The following is a 14,552-nucleotide window of genomic DNA, read 5'->3' on the forward strand; positions in this document are numbered from 1 at the left end:
TCATTACAATCTGTGGATATTTTCTTACTACATTTATTAACTATATCAATAATTTCCTTCTCATCTACTGGTGTAAGAAACATCAAGAATTCCTCTGTATAATATTATCTATACAATCATTTGTTACTGGATCAGAGATCTTTTGAGCTAATCTTGGTCCAACATTAACAAAAAAATTATTAAAACTATTAGCAACTACATCTATGTTATAATTTTTGATACCTTTGTCATTAAAGTATTTAGGGTAATGTATTTGTCCAGAACCAGCTTTAATAATACTATTTAATATATTCCATATTCATTTAATATTATTTTTGTTATTATATATTAATTTACCATAATAATCCTTCCTACATTTCCTTATGATACTTGTTAACTTGTTTTTATATGTTTTATATTTATTTTCTGCCTCTTTGGTTCTTAATTTAATAAATTCTCTATATAGAGTATTTTTCTTCTTACAGGCATTTTGTAAGAAGAAATCCAAATTTTTGGTCATTATAGTTTTGTTTTGTACTATATTGCTTCAATGGGCAATTTTTATCATATAATAATTTGAATATACTTAAAAAGTTATCATATCAATGCTATTCTCTATATAAACTGATTCCCAGTCTTGTATTAATAAATCATTATTTAATGCAAACATGGCTTCCTCAGTCCTAACTCTTCTATACTTAAGTTTATGGTCTGTCACATTTCTCTTATGATTACAGTCATAAATTGAAAAACTGGTAGATGATCACTAATATCATTGATTAATATTCCACTTATAATGTTATTATCTATATAATTGGTAAATATATTATCTATTAAGGTAGCACTATGGTCAGTAATTCTGGTGGGTCTGGTCATTTTTGGGTGGATACTGTACATGGTATTAATAAATTCCTCAGTCATATTGTGCTTATTAGGGGTTCAACAGATCAATATTAGTATCCCCACAAATGAAGATAACTTTTTTATGATCTACTATAAATGTCTTTTCTACCCAGTCCTTAAACGCCTCAATACTAGTTTCTGGCGCTCTATATATACAGCTAATTAATACATTTCTACTTTTTTCAATATTAATTTCGATTGTTAAACATTCTAATAAGTTATCAATCACCGTTGTCATGCCATCTATTAACTTATAATTCAAATTACAATCCACATACACTGCCACCTTTATTTTTCCTATTTATATAATTAAATTCATATCCAGCCAGTTCGAAATCCACTCCTTTCTCCAGGTCAATCCAGGTCTCTGATATGGCAATTATGTTGAATGGATGAGTAAACTGACTTCAGTATTTCTTGATGTGTTTGAAGTTAGCGTACATGCTTCTGCTGTTGAAGTGTATTATTGATCATTTTCCCACAGCCTCAGTGGACTGATTGTACTGTTCCTCTGTGTAAGAGTGGCAATTGTCCTTAATGGTTGAAAAAAGTTATTGTCCGGGTCTATGTCATTTTCTGTATCCAGTAGTTTATGGTCAGTGAATTCATGTGGTTTCAGTTCCAGGTTTTCATAATCAACAAGCATTTGCATGAGCCGAGTAGTGTTCCAGGTAATGGATGAAGGAGTTATTTCGGTGTGTGCCATGGTTGAGTTTGGTGTAGTGTCACGTCGGTATTGATTACTGTACAGTCCCAATAGCATCACTGGTATTTGTCCAAGTCCTTGATGTTCCGTATGACCAGAACTCTTGCCTCCTCCGGTGTACCGTTCAGCTTTATGAAAACTTTGCATTTGGTGATCCATGTCGATTGAATTTTATTTTCCTTCTTCAGATGTCGTGCTTTTCTGGCGATGTTAGCATTGCGTTTTGTCAGGTGCTCGTTGATGTAGACGTTTGTCCCTTTCAGTTTCCTTCCTTGTTTCAGTTGTGTAGCTTTATGTTTCCGGCTGATGAATCTCATGATGATGGTCTGCTTGTCTCTGGTGTTCCTCCTAGGTAGCGGGTGGCAAGCCTCGATGTTATCGCAGTCCAGGTGAATTCCCCTGGACTGCAGGAAAGCAGCTACCTGCTGCTCCGTGGAGCTCATATGCAGCTCCCCGGGCTCCTCCCCGCTGATAGCGGTCACCGCCCAAGCGTATGAATGAGGTTTTACCTGGAGCCCGGTGACGACAGCGTTGTTCATTCTGGAGTATTGCTCCAGGTCAGCCACTCGGCTTTCCAGGTCGGCGATCCGCTTATCCTTCTCCACATTCTGGATCCGCAGCATTTTCACCTCTTCCACCAAGTCCAATATGCTCTTCTGCTGCAGCCTGACAGTAGAAACTTCTTCAGTTATGAAGTCTCATCTCATCTCATGATCTCTAGCTGCTTTATCCTGTTCTACAGGGTCGCAGGCGAGCTGGAGCCTATCCCAGCTGACTACGGGCGAAAGGCGGGGTACACCCTGGACAAGTCGCCAGGTCATCACAGGGCTGACACATAGACACAGACAACCATTCACACTCACACCTACGGTCAATTTAGAGTCACCAGTTAACCTAACCTGCATGTCTTTGGACTGTGGGGGAAACCGGAGCACCCGGAGGAAACCCACACGGACCAGGAGGGTACGGCGAAGGGCGCTGTCGGCCTCTTGTGCCCACCGGGAGAGCTCCTCTTAGGGCACCGCCAACTGGGTGAGCTCCTCATTGGGCACGGCCAGGCGGACGAATGCCCTGGTCCATCCACCCTGTCTAAAAAAAAAAAAAAGGGTACAACCTCGCACCCATGGTAAAACTGAACAGTGGGACTTTGCCATTTTTTTTCTGAACCGCATTTCCAGGAAGGGCTGCCATGGGCCTCCCAAGCCGGCCGAGAGTGCTCCTCATCGGGCACGGCCAGGTGGACGAATGCCCTGGTCCGTCCACCCTGTCTAAAAAAAAAAAGGGTACAACCTCGCACCCATGGTAAAACTGAACAGTGGGACTTTGTCTCTCCCCCCCTCCCCCCCAGCCTGATGCCTATGGTAAAACTGAGTGGTGGGACTTTGCCATTTTTTTCTGAACCGCACTTCCAGGAGGGGCTGCCATGGGCCTCCCAAGCCGGCTGAGAGCGCTCCTCATTGGGCACGGCCAGGCGGACGAATGCCATGGTCCGTCCACCCTGTCTAAAAAAAAAAAAAGGGTACAACCTCGCACCCATGGTAAAACTGAACAGTGGGACTTTGTCTCTCCCCCCCTCCCCCCAGCCTGATGCCCATGGTAAAACTGAGCGGTAGGACTTTGCCATTTTTTCTGAACCGCACTTCCAGGATTGGCTGCCATGGGCCTCTCAAGGCAGCCGAGAGTGCTCCTCATCGTGTACGGCCAGGCGGACGAATGCCCTGGTCCGTCCACCCTGTCTAAAAAAAAAAAAGGGTACAACCTCGCACCCATGGTAAAACTGAACAGTGGGACTTTGTCTCTCCCCCCCTCCCCCCCAGCCTGATGCCTATGGTAAAACTGAGTGGTGGGACTTTGCCATTTTTTTCTGAACCGCACTTCCAGGAGGGGCTGCCATGGGCCTCCCAAGCCGGCTGAGAGCGCTCCTCATCGGGCACGGCCAGGCGGACGAATGCCATGGTCCGTCCACCCTGTCTTAAAAAAAAAAAGGGTACAACCTCGCACCCATGGTAAAACTGAACAGTGGGACTTTGTCTCTCCCCCCCTCCCCCCAGCCTGATGCCCATGGTAAAACTGAGCGGTGGGACTTTGCCATTTTTTCTGAACCGCACTTCCAGGATGGGCTGCCATGGGCCTCTCAAGGCGGCCGAGAGTGCTCCTCATCGTGTACGGCCAGGCGGACAAATGCCCTGGTCCGTCCGCCCTGTCTAAAAAAAAAAAAAAAGGTACAACCTTGCACCCATGGTAAAACTGAACAGTGGGACTTTGTCTCTTTTTTTTTTTTCAGCCTGATGCCTATGGTAAAACTGAGTGGTGGGACATTGACATTTTTTTCTGAACCGCACTTCCAGGAGGGGCTGCCATGGGCCTCCCAAGCCAGCCGAGAGTGCTCCTCGTCGGGCACGGCCAGGCGGACGAATGTCCTGGTCCGTCCAACCTGTCTAAAAAAAAAAAGGTACAACCTCGCACCCATGGTAAAACTGAGCAGTGGGAGTTTGTCTTTTTTTTTTTTTAGCCTGATGCCCATGGTAAAACTGAGCGGTGGGACTTTGACATTTTTTTCTGAACTGCACTTCCAGGAGGAGCTGCCATGGGCCTCCCAAGCCGGCCGAGAGCGCTCCTCATTGTGCACGGCCAGGCGGACGAATGCCCTGGTCCGTCCACCCTGTCTAAGGCCCTGTTTACATTATTTCAAATCAGCAGATCATCAGATTAACGTTTTTAAAACGATTCGCGTCCACACAGCAATGCCAATACACGATTCGCGTGCACACAGCAACGCCAATACATGGATATGCTAATCACATGACTAATTAGACGCCACGTAAGTTGAAATGTGCAGTGCGGCTCAGCACTTCCTCCTCAGCGGCTCGGCTCCGCACAGGCATCCTGCACTCCAAATCAGTCCGCCCTGAACAGCGAGTGCCCTCTGGAAGGTGCGCACTCCGGCCCTGCGCAGCTCACAGAGCGCGCGAGTGAAGCGCACGAGCAGTGATTCGGGACTGAGCCGCTGTGTGTGTGATCCCAGTGCATATCGGGCATGCGCAAGTCACTCACCACTTGCAAGTGGAAGGATGGCAAGCCTAAAGACAATCATAACTACACAATGGGCAGTATTTGCATCTTACCATGAACAACATTAAGAATGACAAAGCAAAGCATTATATTCATGACCAACGCCAGCGAATCAGGAAGGTGGATGTCACAGTGACATTGTCCAGTGACGACGTCAGCTAGAGCTCAGCACAGCGTATCCTCGTTCCTCAATGTTTACACAGCACCGGATCAGATACGTAATGGGTTGAATACGTGGGCCCTGGCGGATTCAAGTTGTTCCATCTGTGGAGTCGTTTCCCGGCGTTTTAATGTGCATGGACAGTGCATCCATGACGAAAACGAGACGGATACGGTCTAATGTAAATACCACCTAAAAAAAAAAGGGTACAACCTCGCACCCATGGTAAACCTGAACAGTGGGACTTTGTCTCTCTATTTGTTTTCCAGCCTGATGCCTATGGTAAAACTGAGCGGTGGGACTTTGCCATTTTTTTTCTGAACTGCACTTCGAGTAGGGGCTGCCATGGGCCTCCCAAGCCAGCCGAGAGCGCTCCTCGTCGGGCACGGCCAGGCAGACGAATGTTCAATGTCCGAATAACCCTAACCCTAGACCATTTGGTCTCCCAGTAATTATACGTTTTGTATAAAATGTTTTTGTTTATTGAATTTGCAAAAAATAAAAATAAAAATGCTCTATTTATCAAAATCCAGTGAATGTGGATAGAATAAAACAGTGATTCCATTCAAACTCAGTGCTACGTGTCTCGTCAGCTATCAGCTGATGTACCGGTACGACTCGATTTCATGGAATAACTGTTTTTTATTTTCGATTAGATTAGATTCAACTTTATTGTCATTGCACATCACAGGTACAAGGCAACAAAATTTATTTATAAATATATATCTCATCTGTAGCCGTTTTAACCTTCTACAGGGTCGCAGGCGAGCTGGAGCCTATCCCAGCTGACTACGGGTGAAAGGCGGGGTACACCCTGGACAAGTCGCCAGGTCATCACAGGGCTGACACATAGACACAGACAATCATTCACACTCACACCTACGGTCAATTTAGAGTCACCAGTTAACCTAACCTGCATGTCTTTGGACTGTGGGGGAAACCGGAGCACCCGGAGCAAACCCACGCGGACAACATGCAAACTCCGCACAGAAAGGCCCTCGTTGGCCACGGGGCTCTAACCCAAACCTTCTTGCTGTGAGGTGGCAGTGCTAACCACTACACCACCATGCCGGCCACATATACCGGTGTATATATATATATATATATCATCTCATCTCATTATCTCTAGCCGCTTTATCCTTCTACAGGGTCACAGGCAAGCTGGAGCCTATCCCAGCTGACTACGGGCGAAAGGCGGGGTACACCCTGGACAAGTCGCCAGGTCATCACAGGGCCGACACATAGACACAGACAACCATTCACACTCACATTCACACCTACGGTCAATTTAGAGTCACCAGTTAACCTAACCTGCATGTCTTTGGACTGTGGGGGAAACCGGAGCACCCGGAGGAAACCCACGCGGACACGGGGAGAACATGCAAACTCCACACAGAAAGGCCCTCGCCGGCCCCGGGGCTCGAACCCAGAACCTTCTTGCTGTGAGGCGACTGCGCTAACCACTACACCACCGTGCCGCCCGTATATATGTATATATATACATATATATATATATATTGTTATAATATATATATTATATTAAATATATATATATTGGTTCATAATGTTGTCGACCTTCATTTTGTGCTCAGGCACTGTTCATTTTAGCAGTGGTATCATAAGAAACCCAAATAATATTCACCCCTAGCAATCACTGTGAAATCTTAAAAATTCTTACATTTATCTTGATGACACCCACAGATACCCTACCCTGCTCTGAATGATAAGTAAAATGACATACTTGTTCTTGATAAATGGGCACTTCTTTGTTTGTTTATTCATTTATTTCTATTTTGTTGTGGTCTTTCAGGTGTCTCTAAAGTTTTCACCTTCTGTGGAGATTCCTGGTGGTAATACAACACTGACGCTGAGAGCTGCTCCAGGTTCGCTGTGTTCAGTGAAGGCATTCGATAAGAGTCTGCTGCTGCTGCACCCAGTGAAAGACCACAATATCCAATCAGTGCGTTCAAATTGACAAAATGTCCATGAGTTCATTCATACAGCACATTTACAGTGTGTAGTAATTTGGGGCTTTACGTTCAATTCCCAGAACAGGCACAGCTCATGCTTGAAACTAGGTTCGGGTTCAGGTTACTTTATTGGTAACCGTAGGTAAACTAGGTTTACAGACTAAGAGGCAGGGCATCCATTACACTTTATAGACCACCACATAACACACAACACACAAAACATTCAACATATAAAACAGACAACAGAACATGGATACATGACAGTACATGACCACATTGACTTATGCAGTCATGTGCAAAAATTCTACAGCTACAGTACATGACCAAAGTGCTTTGTGCGTTGTGTGCAAATAACTCTACAGCTTGTTTAACAGAGTGATTGCAGCTGGAACAAAGCTGTTTTAAATCTTGTGTTTCTACAATCAGGGACTATTTATAGTGGCGTGCACAGACATTTTGGGGGGCAAGTGCTCTGGGGGGAAAAAAGGGCACTTTTTTGCACATGTGGAACACCTTATTATAAAAGTCTGAGATTTAACCCTCCTCTTGTGTTCGGGTCACCACTGACCCATTTTAGTTTTTAAAGGTGTAAAACAACCACTTAATATTAATTTATTACATCAAGGCTTTTTGACTTTGCCAGGAATCTCTAGTTGAACAAAATAGAAAAAGAAATTTTTGTTTTCCTAAATCTGAAAATGGTCTAGCAAAAAATATAATACTTATGTGCAGTTGTTTCTGTATGCGACAGGCTACTTCACGACAAAATAATTACAGCTTGGGCTTCGAGGGCAAACAATACATTTTCACTAGATTCATGTGTTACCTGGCTGGTGGGGCAGGGGAAGAGCTGACTGACTGCCCGATGTGTTGTCTGCGCTACGACAAGGCCGTGGCTTCCAGGACGCTATGCTGCTGCAACCTCACATTGAATGCGCTGCACGCTTGTTCACGTGACAGAGCAAGAGAGACAGAGATCCATTGTGTGTGGGGAGGGGGCACACATCGGGACATTATTTTCACACACGCTTTTAATGCCGCGGCTTTTCTAAAAGATCATGTCGACATTGGCCTCAGTAAACTGTAAAAAAAAATTCAAAAGGGCACTTTTTTGGACAGAGGGCAGAGGGGCAGGTGCTTGAGCACCACCTCGTGTCTATCTGTGCACACCACTGACTATTTACCTCCATCTAGAAGGAAGATACTGGAATTCCCTATTCAAAGGGTGCAGGCTATCTTCTAAGATAGCCATGGCTATCCGCTGTAGTTGTTTAACTAACATCACATCGACATGTATATGGATATTTTTTAAATGTACTTTATGTTTCAGCTTCCTGTCCATGCAGAAATGGCATTTTGGGTCACTGAAAACAAAACTGTTTATGTTGAAGCATGCACATGCACGTGTTATGTTAGGACTGTGATGCAAATGTGCAAGGGCTCTCGGGTTGTCATGGCTGCTCAGCACTTTGTTATTTCTTGCTCCATAATTTCATTTTTTCTCAAAAAAAAGTGGTAAAAACTATGGGTTCAAAAATATTTGTATTTTATATAATATATTTTATTCATACTGTATAAATGTTGATGGGTCCTAAGCTAAAGCTGTAAGATGCAAATGAACAATTTTAATTCTGGAACAATTTCAATTCACTGAAATATGTTTTTGTTTTTGCTTTGTGCCACAAAATCCAGTTTCTGTAACAGGATGGTCAATTATGGACCCAACCTCAGAGCAAAAACAACTGCTTGCCAGTGAGTGAATAGGCAAGCAGAGTTGATAGAAAAAAGTTCGGTCAACCTGTGTGTGTATCAGGGCTTTACATTAGCACCCGCCCACCCGCCAAATGCGGGTAAAATTGGGCTTTGGCGGCGAATGACTTTAGTCCCACTTGCCACTTTGGCGGGTGGTTTATTCTGTGGTATGACAATATATTTTAATTGTAGTTTTCTCCGAAGGCATCTGATATAATAAACGCATTGCAATGTAATATTATGCGCCTACAACTCCCATGAGCCCTGTTTCTGTGGTGACCCAAACCAGGTCCGGCCATTCCTGACCAGCTGCTGTATCCAGTTCTCTCTGCAGCCCAGGACCTTCTTGATGGAGGGAGCCAAGGTGGGGTATGTCATCACTCACCTGACCGGCTGGGCTTGGCTGTGGGGGACAGCTGAATTCGACAGGCAGACGCTGGCTTGTGCCTCCTTCAGTGCCTTCGCTGAGGAGATGTTAAAGGTGTTTGACCTGGGCTTGTCATGAGCACTGATGAGTATCTGTCAGGGCAACCGGACGGTGGCGGACTACTCCATCAACTTCCGCACCCTGGCGAGGCGCAGTTCGTGGAACATGGCTGCGCTGGTGGATGCCTTCCTCCACAGTTTGGCAGACTACGTCAAGGACGAGCTTGTTTCCCATGAGCAACCCCCGACACTTGATGAGGCCATTGCCCTTGCCGTATGCATCGATCACCAGATCCGCAGACGAGAGAAGGGGCATCCCAGTCAACCTGCCACCTGCACTTGGGGTGAGTCTTCCGCTGCCCAGTTCCCACCTGTCACGCCCCAAAGCCGACATAATCAGTCTGAGCCCATGGGGATCGGCCGTGCCTCCCTCACCCCCGAGGAGCGAAAGCGCCTAACCTCCATCCGTAAACCCCTGTTTCAGCTTCCCGACACCGCTTGTGCCCTGGCCGCCCTGGTGGACTCTGGAGCCGAAGCTAACATCATGGACACAGAGCTCGCACGGCAGCTGGGTGTGGGGTGCCACCATCTTACTCCACCCGTTCCTGTATGAGCGCTGGGTGGACATCGTCTCGGCACAGTCACACACATCACAGCCCCCGTGACAATGCTGCTGTCGGGAAACCACCAGGAGTCCATCCAATTCCACCTCCTACACTCACCCGGCCAACCACTCATCCTAGGGTACCCGTGGCTCCGTCTACACAACCCCCAACTCGACTGGGAGACTGGCACCATACGAGAGTGGGGAAGGGGCTGCCATCAGACCTGCTTAAAGGGAGCCGTCCTGCCAACCAACCAGGAGACCACCAGCTCCACCCCCGACATATCCAAGGTTCCTGTCTGCTATCACCACCTGAGGGAGGTGTTCAACAAGTCCAAGGCCACGTCCTTGCCCCAACACCGACCATAGGACTGCGCCAACGACCTCCTGCCAGGCACTGCACCCCCTAAGGGCCGTCTCTACTCCCTGTCAGCCCCGGAAAGAAAGGCCATGGAAGACTACATAAACGACTCTCTGGCTGCCGACCTAATCCGTCCATCGTCCTCTCCTGCCGGAGCTGGATTTTTCTTTGTGGGGAAGAAGGATGGTTCTCTTCGCCCATGCATAGATTACCGGGGCTTGAACGACATTATGGTTAAGAACTGCTACCCTCTGCCACTACTCTCCTCCGCCTTTGAACTACTGCAAGGGGCCACAGCGTTCACCAATGTAGATCTCTGGAATGCTTACCATCTGGTGCGAGTGAGAGAAGGCGACAAGTGGAAGACTGCATTCAACACCCCGACGGGACACTATGAATATCTGGTCATGCCATTCGGTCTCACCAATGCCCCAGCAGTGTTCCAGGCGCTGGTAAACGACATCCTCAGAGACATGCTCAACAAGTTCATTTTCGTTTACTTGGACTACATTTTGATCTTCTCTAAAACCCTGTCTGAACACACCCACCATGTCCAGTTGGTCCTGCGCCGCCTGCTTCAGAATTCGTTGTTTGTGAAAGCAGAGAAGTGCGAGTTCCACACTCAGTCTGGCTCGTTCCTGGGATATGTGGTTACCGAGGGCAGCATACAAATGGACCCTGCGAAGGTGTCAGCAGTGACATCGTGGCTGGTTCCAGAGAGCCATGAGAAGCTGCAGCAGTTCCTGGGGTTCGCCAACTTCTATAGGAGGTTCATCCGGGGCTACAGCACCATGGCAGCCCCACTCACCGCACTGACCAGCAGGAAACAACCCTTCCAATGGACGGCAGCAGCTGACAAAGCCTTCGAAACCCTCAAGGCCCGTTTCACTTCAGCTCCCATCCTCCGGATGCCTGACGCCAAGCGGCAGTTCGTGGTGGAGGTAGATGCTTCGGATGTGGGAGTCGGGGCTGTGCTTTCCCAGCAGGCAGCTGAGGATGGAAAAATGCACCCCTGCGCCTTCTACTCCCGAAGACTGACCCCAGCAGAGAGCAATTACGACATCGGCAATCGCGAGCTACTGACAGTCAAGCTCGCCCTCGAGGAGTGGCGCCACTGGTTGGAGGGGTCTAAGGTTCCGTTTGTGGTCTGGACAGACCACAAAAACCTGGAATATATTTGGACAGCCCGGAGGCTAAACTCCCGCCAGCGCCGGTGGTCCCTATTCTTCACCCGCTTCAACTTTGTCCTTTCCTACCGTCCTGGCTCCCGCAACATCAAACCGGATGCACTCTCCCGGATGTTTCAGAGGGATGAGGCTTCCAAGGAGGAATAAACACCCATCCTCCCAAGCCCCTGTGTCATTGCTGCCCTGACCTGGGACATCGAGGAGCAGGTTCGAGAGGCCATCAGGGACCAGCCAGGCCCCAACGCTTGCCCCTCCAACTGTCTCTAAGTCCCAGCCAACCTGAGGTCTCAGGTGATTCAATGGGGACACGACTCCCGCCTGGCCTATCACCCCGGGGTCACACGCTCCCTCCATCTGCTGTCTCAGCGATTCTGGTGGCCGTCGATGAGGAAGGACATCCAGGATTTTGTGAGAGCCTGCCCCACTTGCAACCAGCACAAGTCCCCCAGTCAGCCCCCAGCCGGGTTACTCCAGCCCCTGCCAGTACCCATGCGTCCCTGGTCCCATGTCTCCCTGGACTTTGTTACTGGTCTTCCTCCATCGGAAGGTAATACGGTCATCCTCACCATCGTGGACTGCTTCAGTAAGATGACCCACTTTGTGCCTCTCCCAAAACTGCCAACTGCTAAGGAGACTGCCTGGGTCGTCTTAGAACACGTCTTTCGGGTCCACAGCCTGCCCAGGGATATCGTTTCCGACCAGGGCCCACAGTTCTCCACCAGTTTCTGGAGGGAATTCTGCCACCTCCTCGGGGCCACTGCCAGTCTGTCGTCCAGGTTTCACCCACAGTCAAATGGCCAAACGGAGCGCATGAATCAGGAACTGGAGAAGGCACTTAGGTGTGTGGCTTCGCGCAACGCCCACGCCTGGGCTCAACATCTGCTCTGGGTGGAATATGCCCACAACTCCCTCACCAGCTCTGCCACCGGACTCTCCCCCTTCCAGTGTGTGTATGGGTATCAACCACCTCTGTTTACCAGCCAGGAGGGAGAAGCCACCTGCCCGTCTGCTCTCGCCTATGCCCGCCACTGACGCCGCACGTGGGTCCAGGCCCGCACCGCACTCCTGAAGTCCAGTCCCAGCTATGCTATTGGGGCTAACCAGCGGAGGACCCCTACACCCGCTTACCATGTCGGCCAGAAGGTATGATTGTCGGCTCGAGACCTACCACTACGGTGGAGTCACGCAAATTGGCACCTCGCTACATTGGACCCTTTCCCGTACAGAAGGTCATCAGTCCCATGGCAGTTCGGCTGCTGCTGCCCAAGACCATGAGGATACATCCCACCTTCCATGTCTCCAAACTCAAACTGGTGCACGAGAGCCCCCTGGTCCTGGCAACACCGCCGCCTCCTCCACGCTTCATTGATGGTGGATCAGTCTACACGGTCCAGTGACTGCTCCGCTCGCGACGAAGGGGTAGGGGCATCCAATACTTGGTAGACTGGGAGGGTTATGGTCCTGAGGAGAGGGCATGGGCCCCTGCTGGAAGGATTCTGGATCCGGCCCTCATCGCCAACTTCCATTGGCTACACCCTGACCAGCCCTCCATCCGACGGGGTCGACGTAGGGGTTCTCACCATACGGATCCACTTCCGGACCCTGCCCCTGCTCCAGTGCCCGAGCTTGACACTGAACCGAATCCTGGGCGGGGGCCCTTGGATGACGAGTCTTCCGACAGTGAAGATGGTGCGGAGGCTATGGACACTGACCGGTCAGAGGAATTCTGACCCTCCACTGGTATTCCCCCTCCTCCCGCCCGTCTTGGTGGATCTGTGGCTAGGGACTTCTGGAGCCATCCTTTGAGGGGGGGGGTTCTGTCATGGTCCTACCTGTGGGTTTCCTCTCTTCGGGTAACATCTCTCCTCCTCTCCACTCAGCATTACCGGCCACGCCCGCATACACTTCCTCTTATTTACTCTCAGTGGCTGTCATTGGCTGTTGCCTATCACCTGCTCCTCCTCTGTGTGTATTTAAGCTGCTGTCCTCCCAAGCTTCAGTGTTGGATCGTCTTCTAGGCGTCGACTCCGTCAACTCTTCAGTCCTGGTAACCTGACCCTGCATTTCTGTCCCTTATCTTGCTATCTGATTTGTGACTCTGTGTTCCAGCCTGTTCCCTACTCCTGCCTGTTGTGCTGTCCTGTCTGTCTGCTGAGGGACTGCTCGCTGGGAGACTGCCTGTACACCAAGTGCTGTCAGCTTACAGGCTCACTACTCTGACAACACCCGATCCTGTCTGATCTCTGTTGCTAAGCAGGGTTGAGCCTAGTCAGTGCTTGGATGGGAGACTGCAGACATTACCACCTGAGTCCCACCAGTCATCCCTGCCTCTCAGTCCTCCTGCCACTGAACTTCACACTTGCATATCCTCCCAACTCCCTTTCCCCTGTTATCAATAGAACTCAACATTTAATGTGCGCTCTTGGGTCCTCGTCTGTTTCTCCTGACAGCTGCTCAGGGAAAAAGGGGCAGAGATGATCAGGGCTGGAGCAGCATTTTAAAATCACTGAGGTCCGTGATGCGCAAAGCACGTGCCCAAACATTTCCGCCATATTTAAATGAGAGGATGAATTACACATCACACAAGAGATCTATTCCTGAAATTACTTTTAATGGTGTTTGAACTGAATATCATCAGTTTTGAAAAAACAAATCATGTATGTGGCAAGAGTACGAATAATTGAAGCTTGTTTAATGGTTTGATCTGGCCCAAGCAATGAGGACAAAAGATCCCCTAACCATGTAGCCTATGGAACTGAGATACATTAACAACCTGGCATCCGTTACACACACACACACACACACAATCATTCTGGGAAAAAAAATCAGTCTACACCACGATGTTTTAGGCAAAGTTATCCAAGGCAAACATAAGTTGAAACTTTCCACTCTATTGCTTTGGCTTATCGAATGATTTATTTTTAAAATCATAAACAAGGCAGGCTACAACTGCGCTGCTGCACATGTAGTCCAGAGTAAACCTGAAAAGTAAACCCGATCTGCTCAGAGAGTCATATGAGCTCCTCTTGAGCTCCTCTTGAGCCTCTTTCAAGATATTGAATATAGGGTTTTGATGGCACGTCCTATATGGAAAGCCACTAGAGGCAAAACATGGCCACGTTCACATTACACCACAGGTTCCTGAATGTGGTCCTGGAATGCACCATTTTCCCCTGGTTCAGCTATCTCATCTCATCATCTCTAGCCGCTTTATCCTTCTACAGGGTCGCAGGCAAGCTGGAGCCTATCCCAGCTGACTACGGGCAAGAGGCGGAGTACACCCTGGACAAGTCACCAGGTCATCACAGGGCTGACACATAGACACAGACAACCATTCACACTCACATTCACACCTACGGTCAATTTAGAGTCACCAGTTAACCTAACCTGCATGTCTTTGGACTGTGGGGGAAACCAGAGCACCCGGAGGAA

The 14,552-nt window shown here is 48.5% G+C and overlaps 1 protein-coding gene across 1 annotated transcript in view; it reads left to right on the forward strand.

The window, feature by feature from the left end:
- The window catches only part of LOC132892687 (alpha-2-macroglobulin-like), a 156,973-nt gene that overhangs the window by 59,909 nt on the left and 82,512 nt on the right, over positions 1-14,552 (forward strand). The window contains exon 12 of the mRNA XM_060930999.1: positions 6,631-6,780. Within this exon, the coding sequence (XP_060786982.1) occupies positions 6,631-6,780 (150 nt within the window). The remainder of the gene's footprint in view (positions 1-6,630; positions 6,781-14,552) is intronic.

Source organism: Neoarius graeffei, chromosome 10 (genome assembly GCF_027579695.1).
Source record: "Neoarius graeffei isolate fNeoGra1 chromosome 10, fNeoGra1.pri, whole genome shotgun sequence".
In the NCBI taxonomy this organism is placed as follows: domain Eukaryota; kingdom Metazoa; phylum Chordata; class Actinopteri; order Siluriformes; family Ariidae; genus Neoarius; species Neoarius graeffei.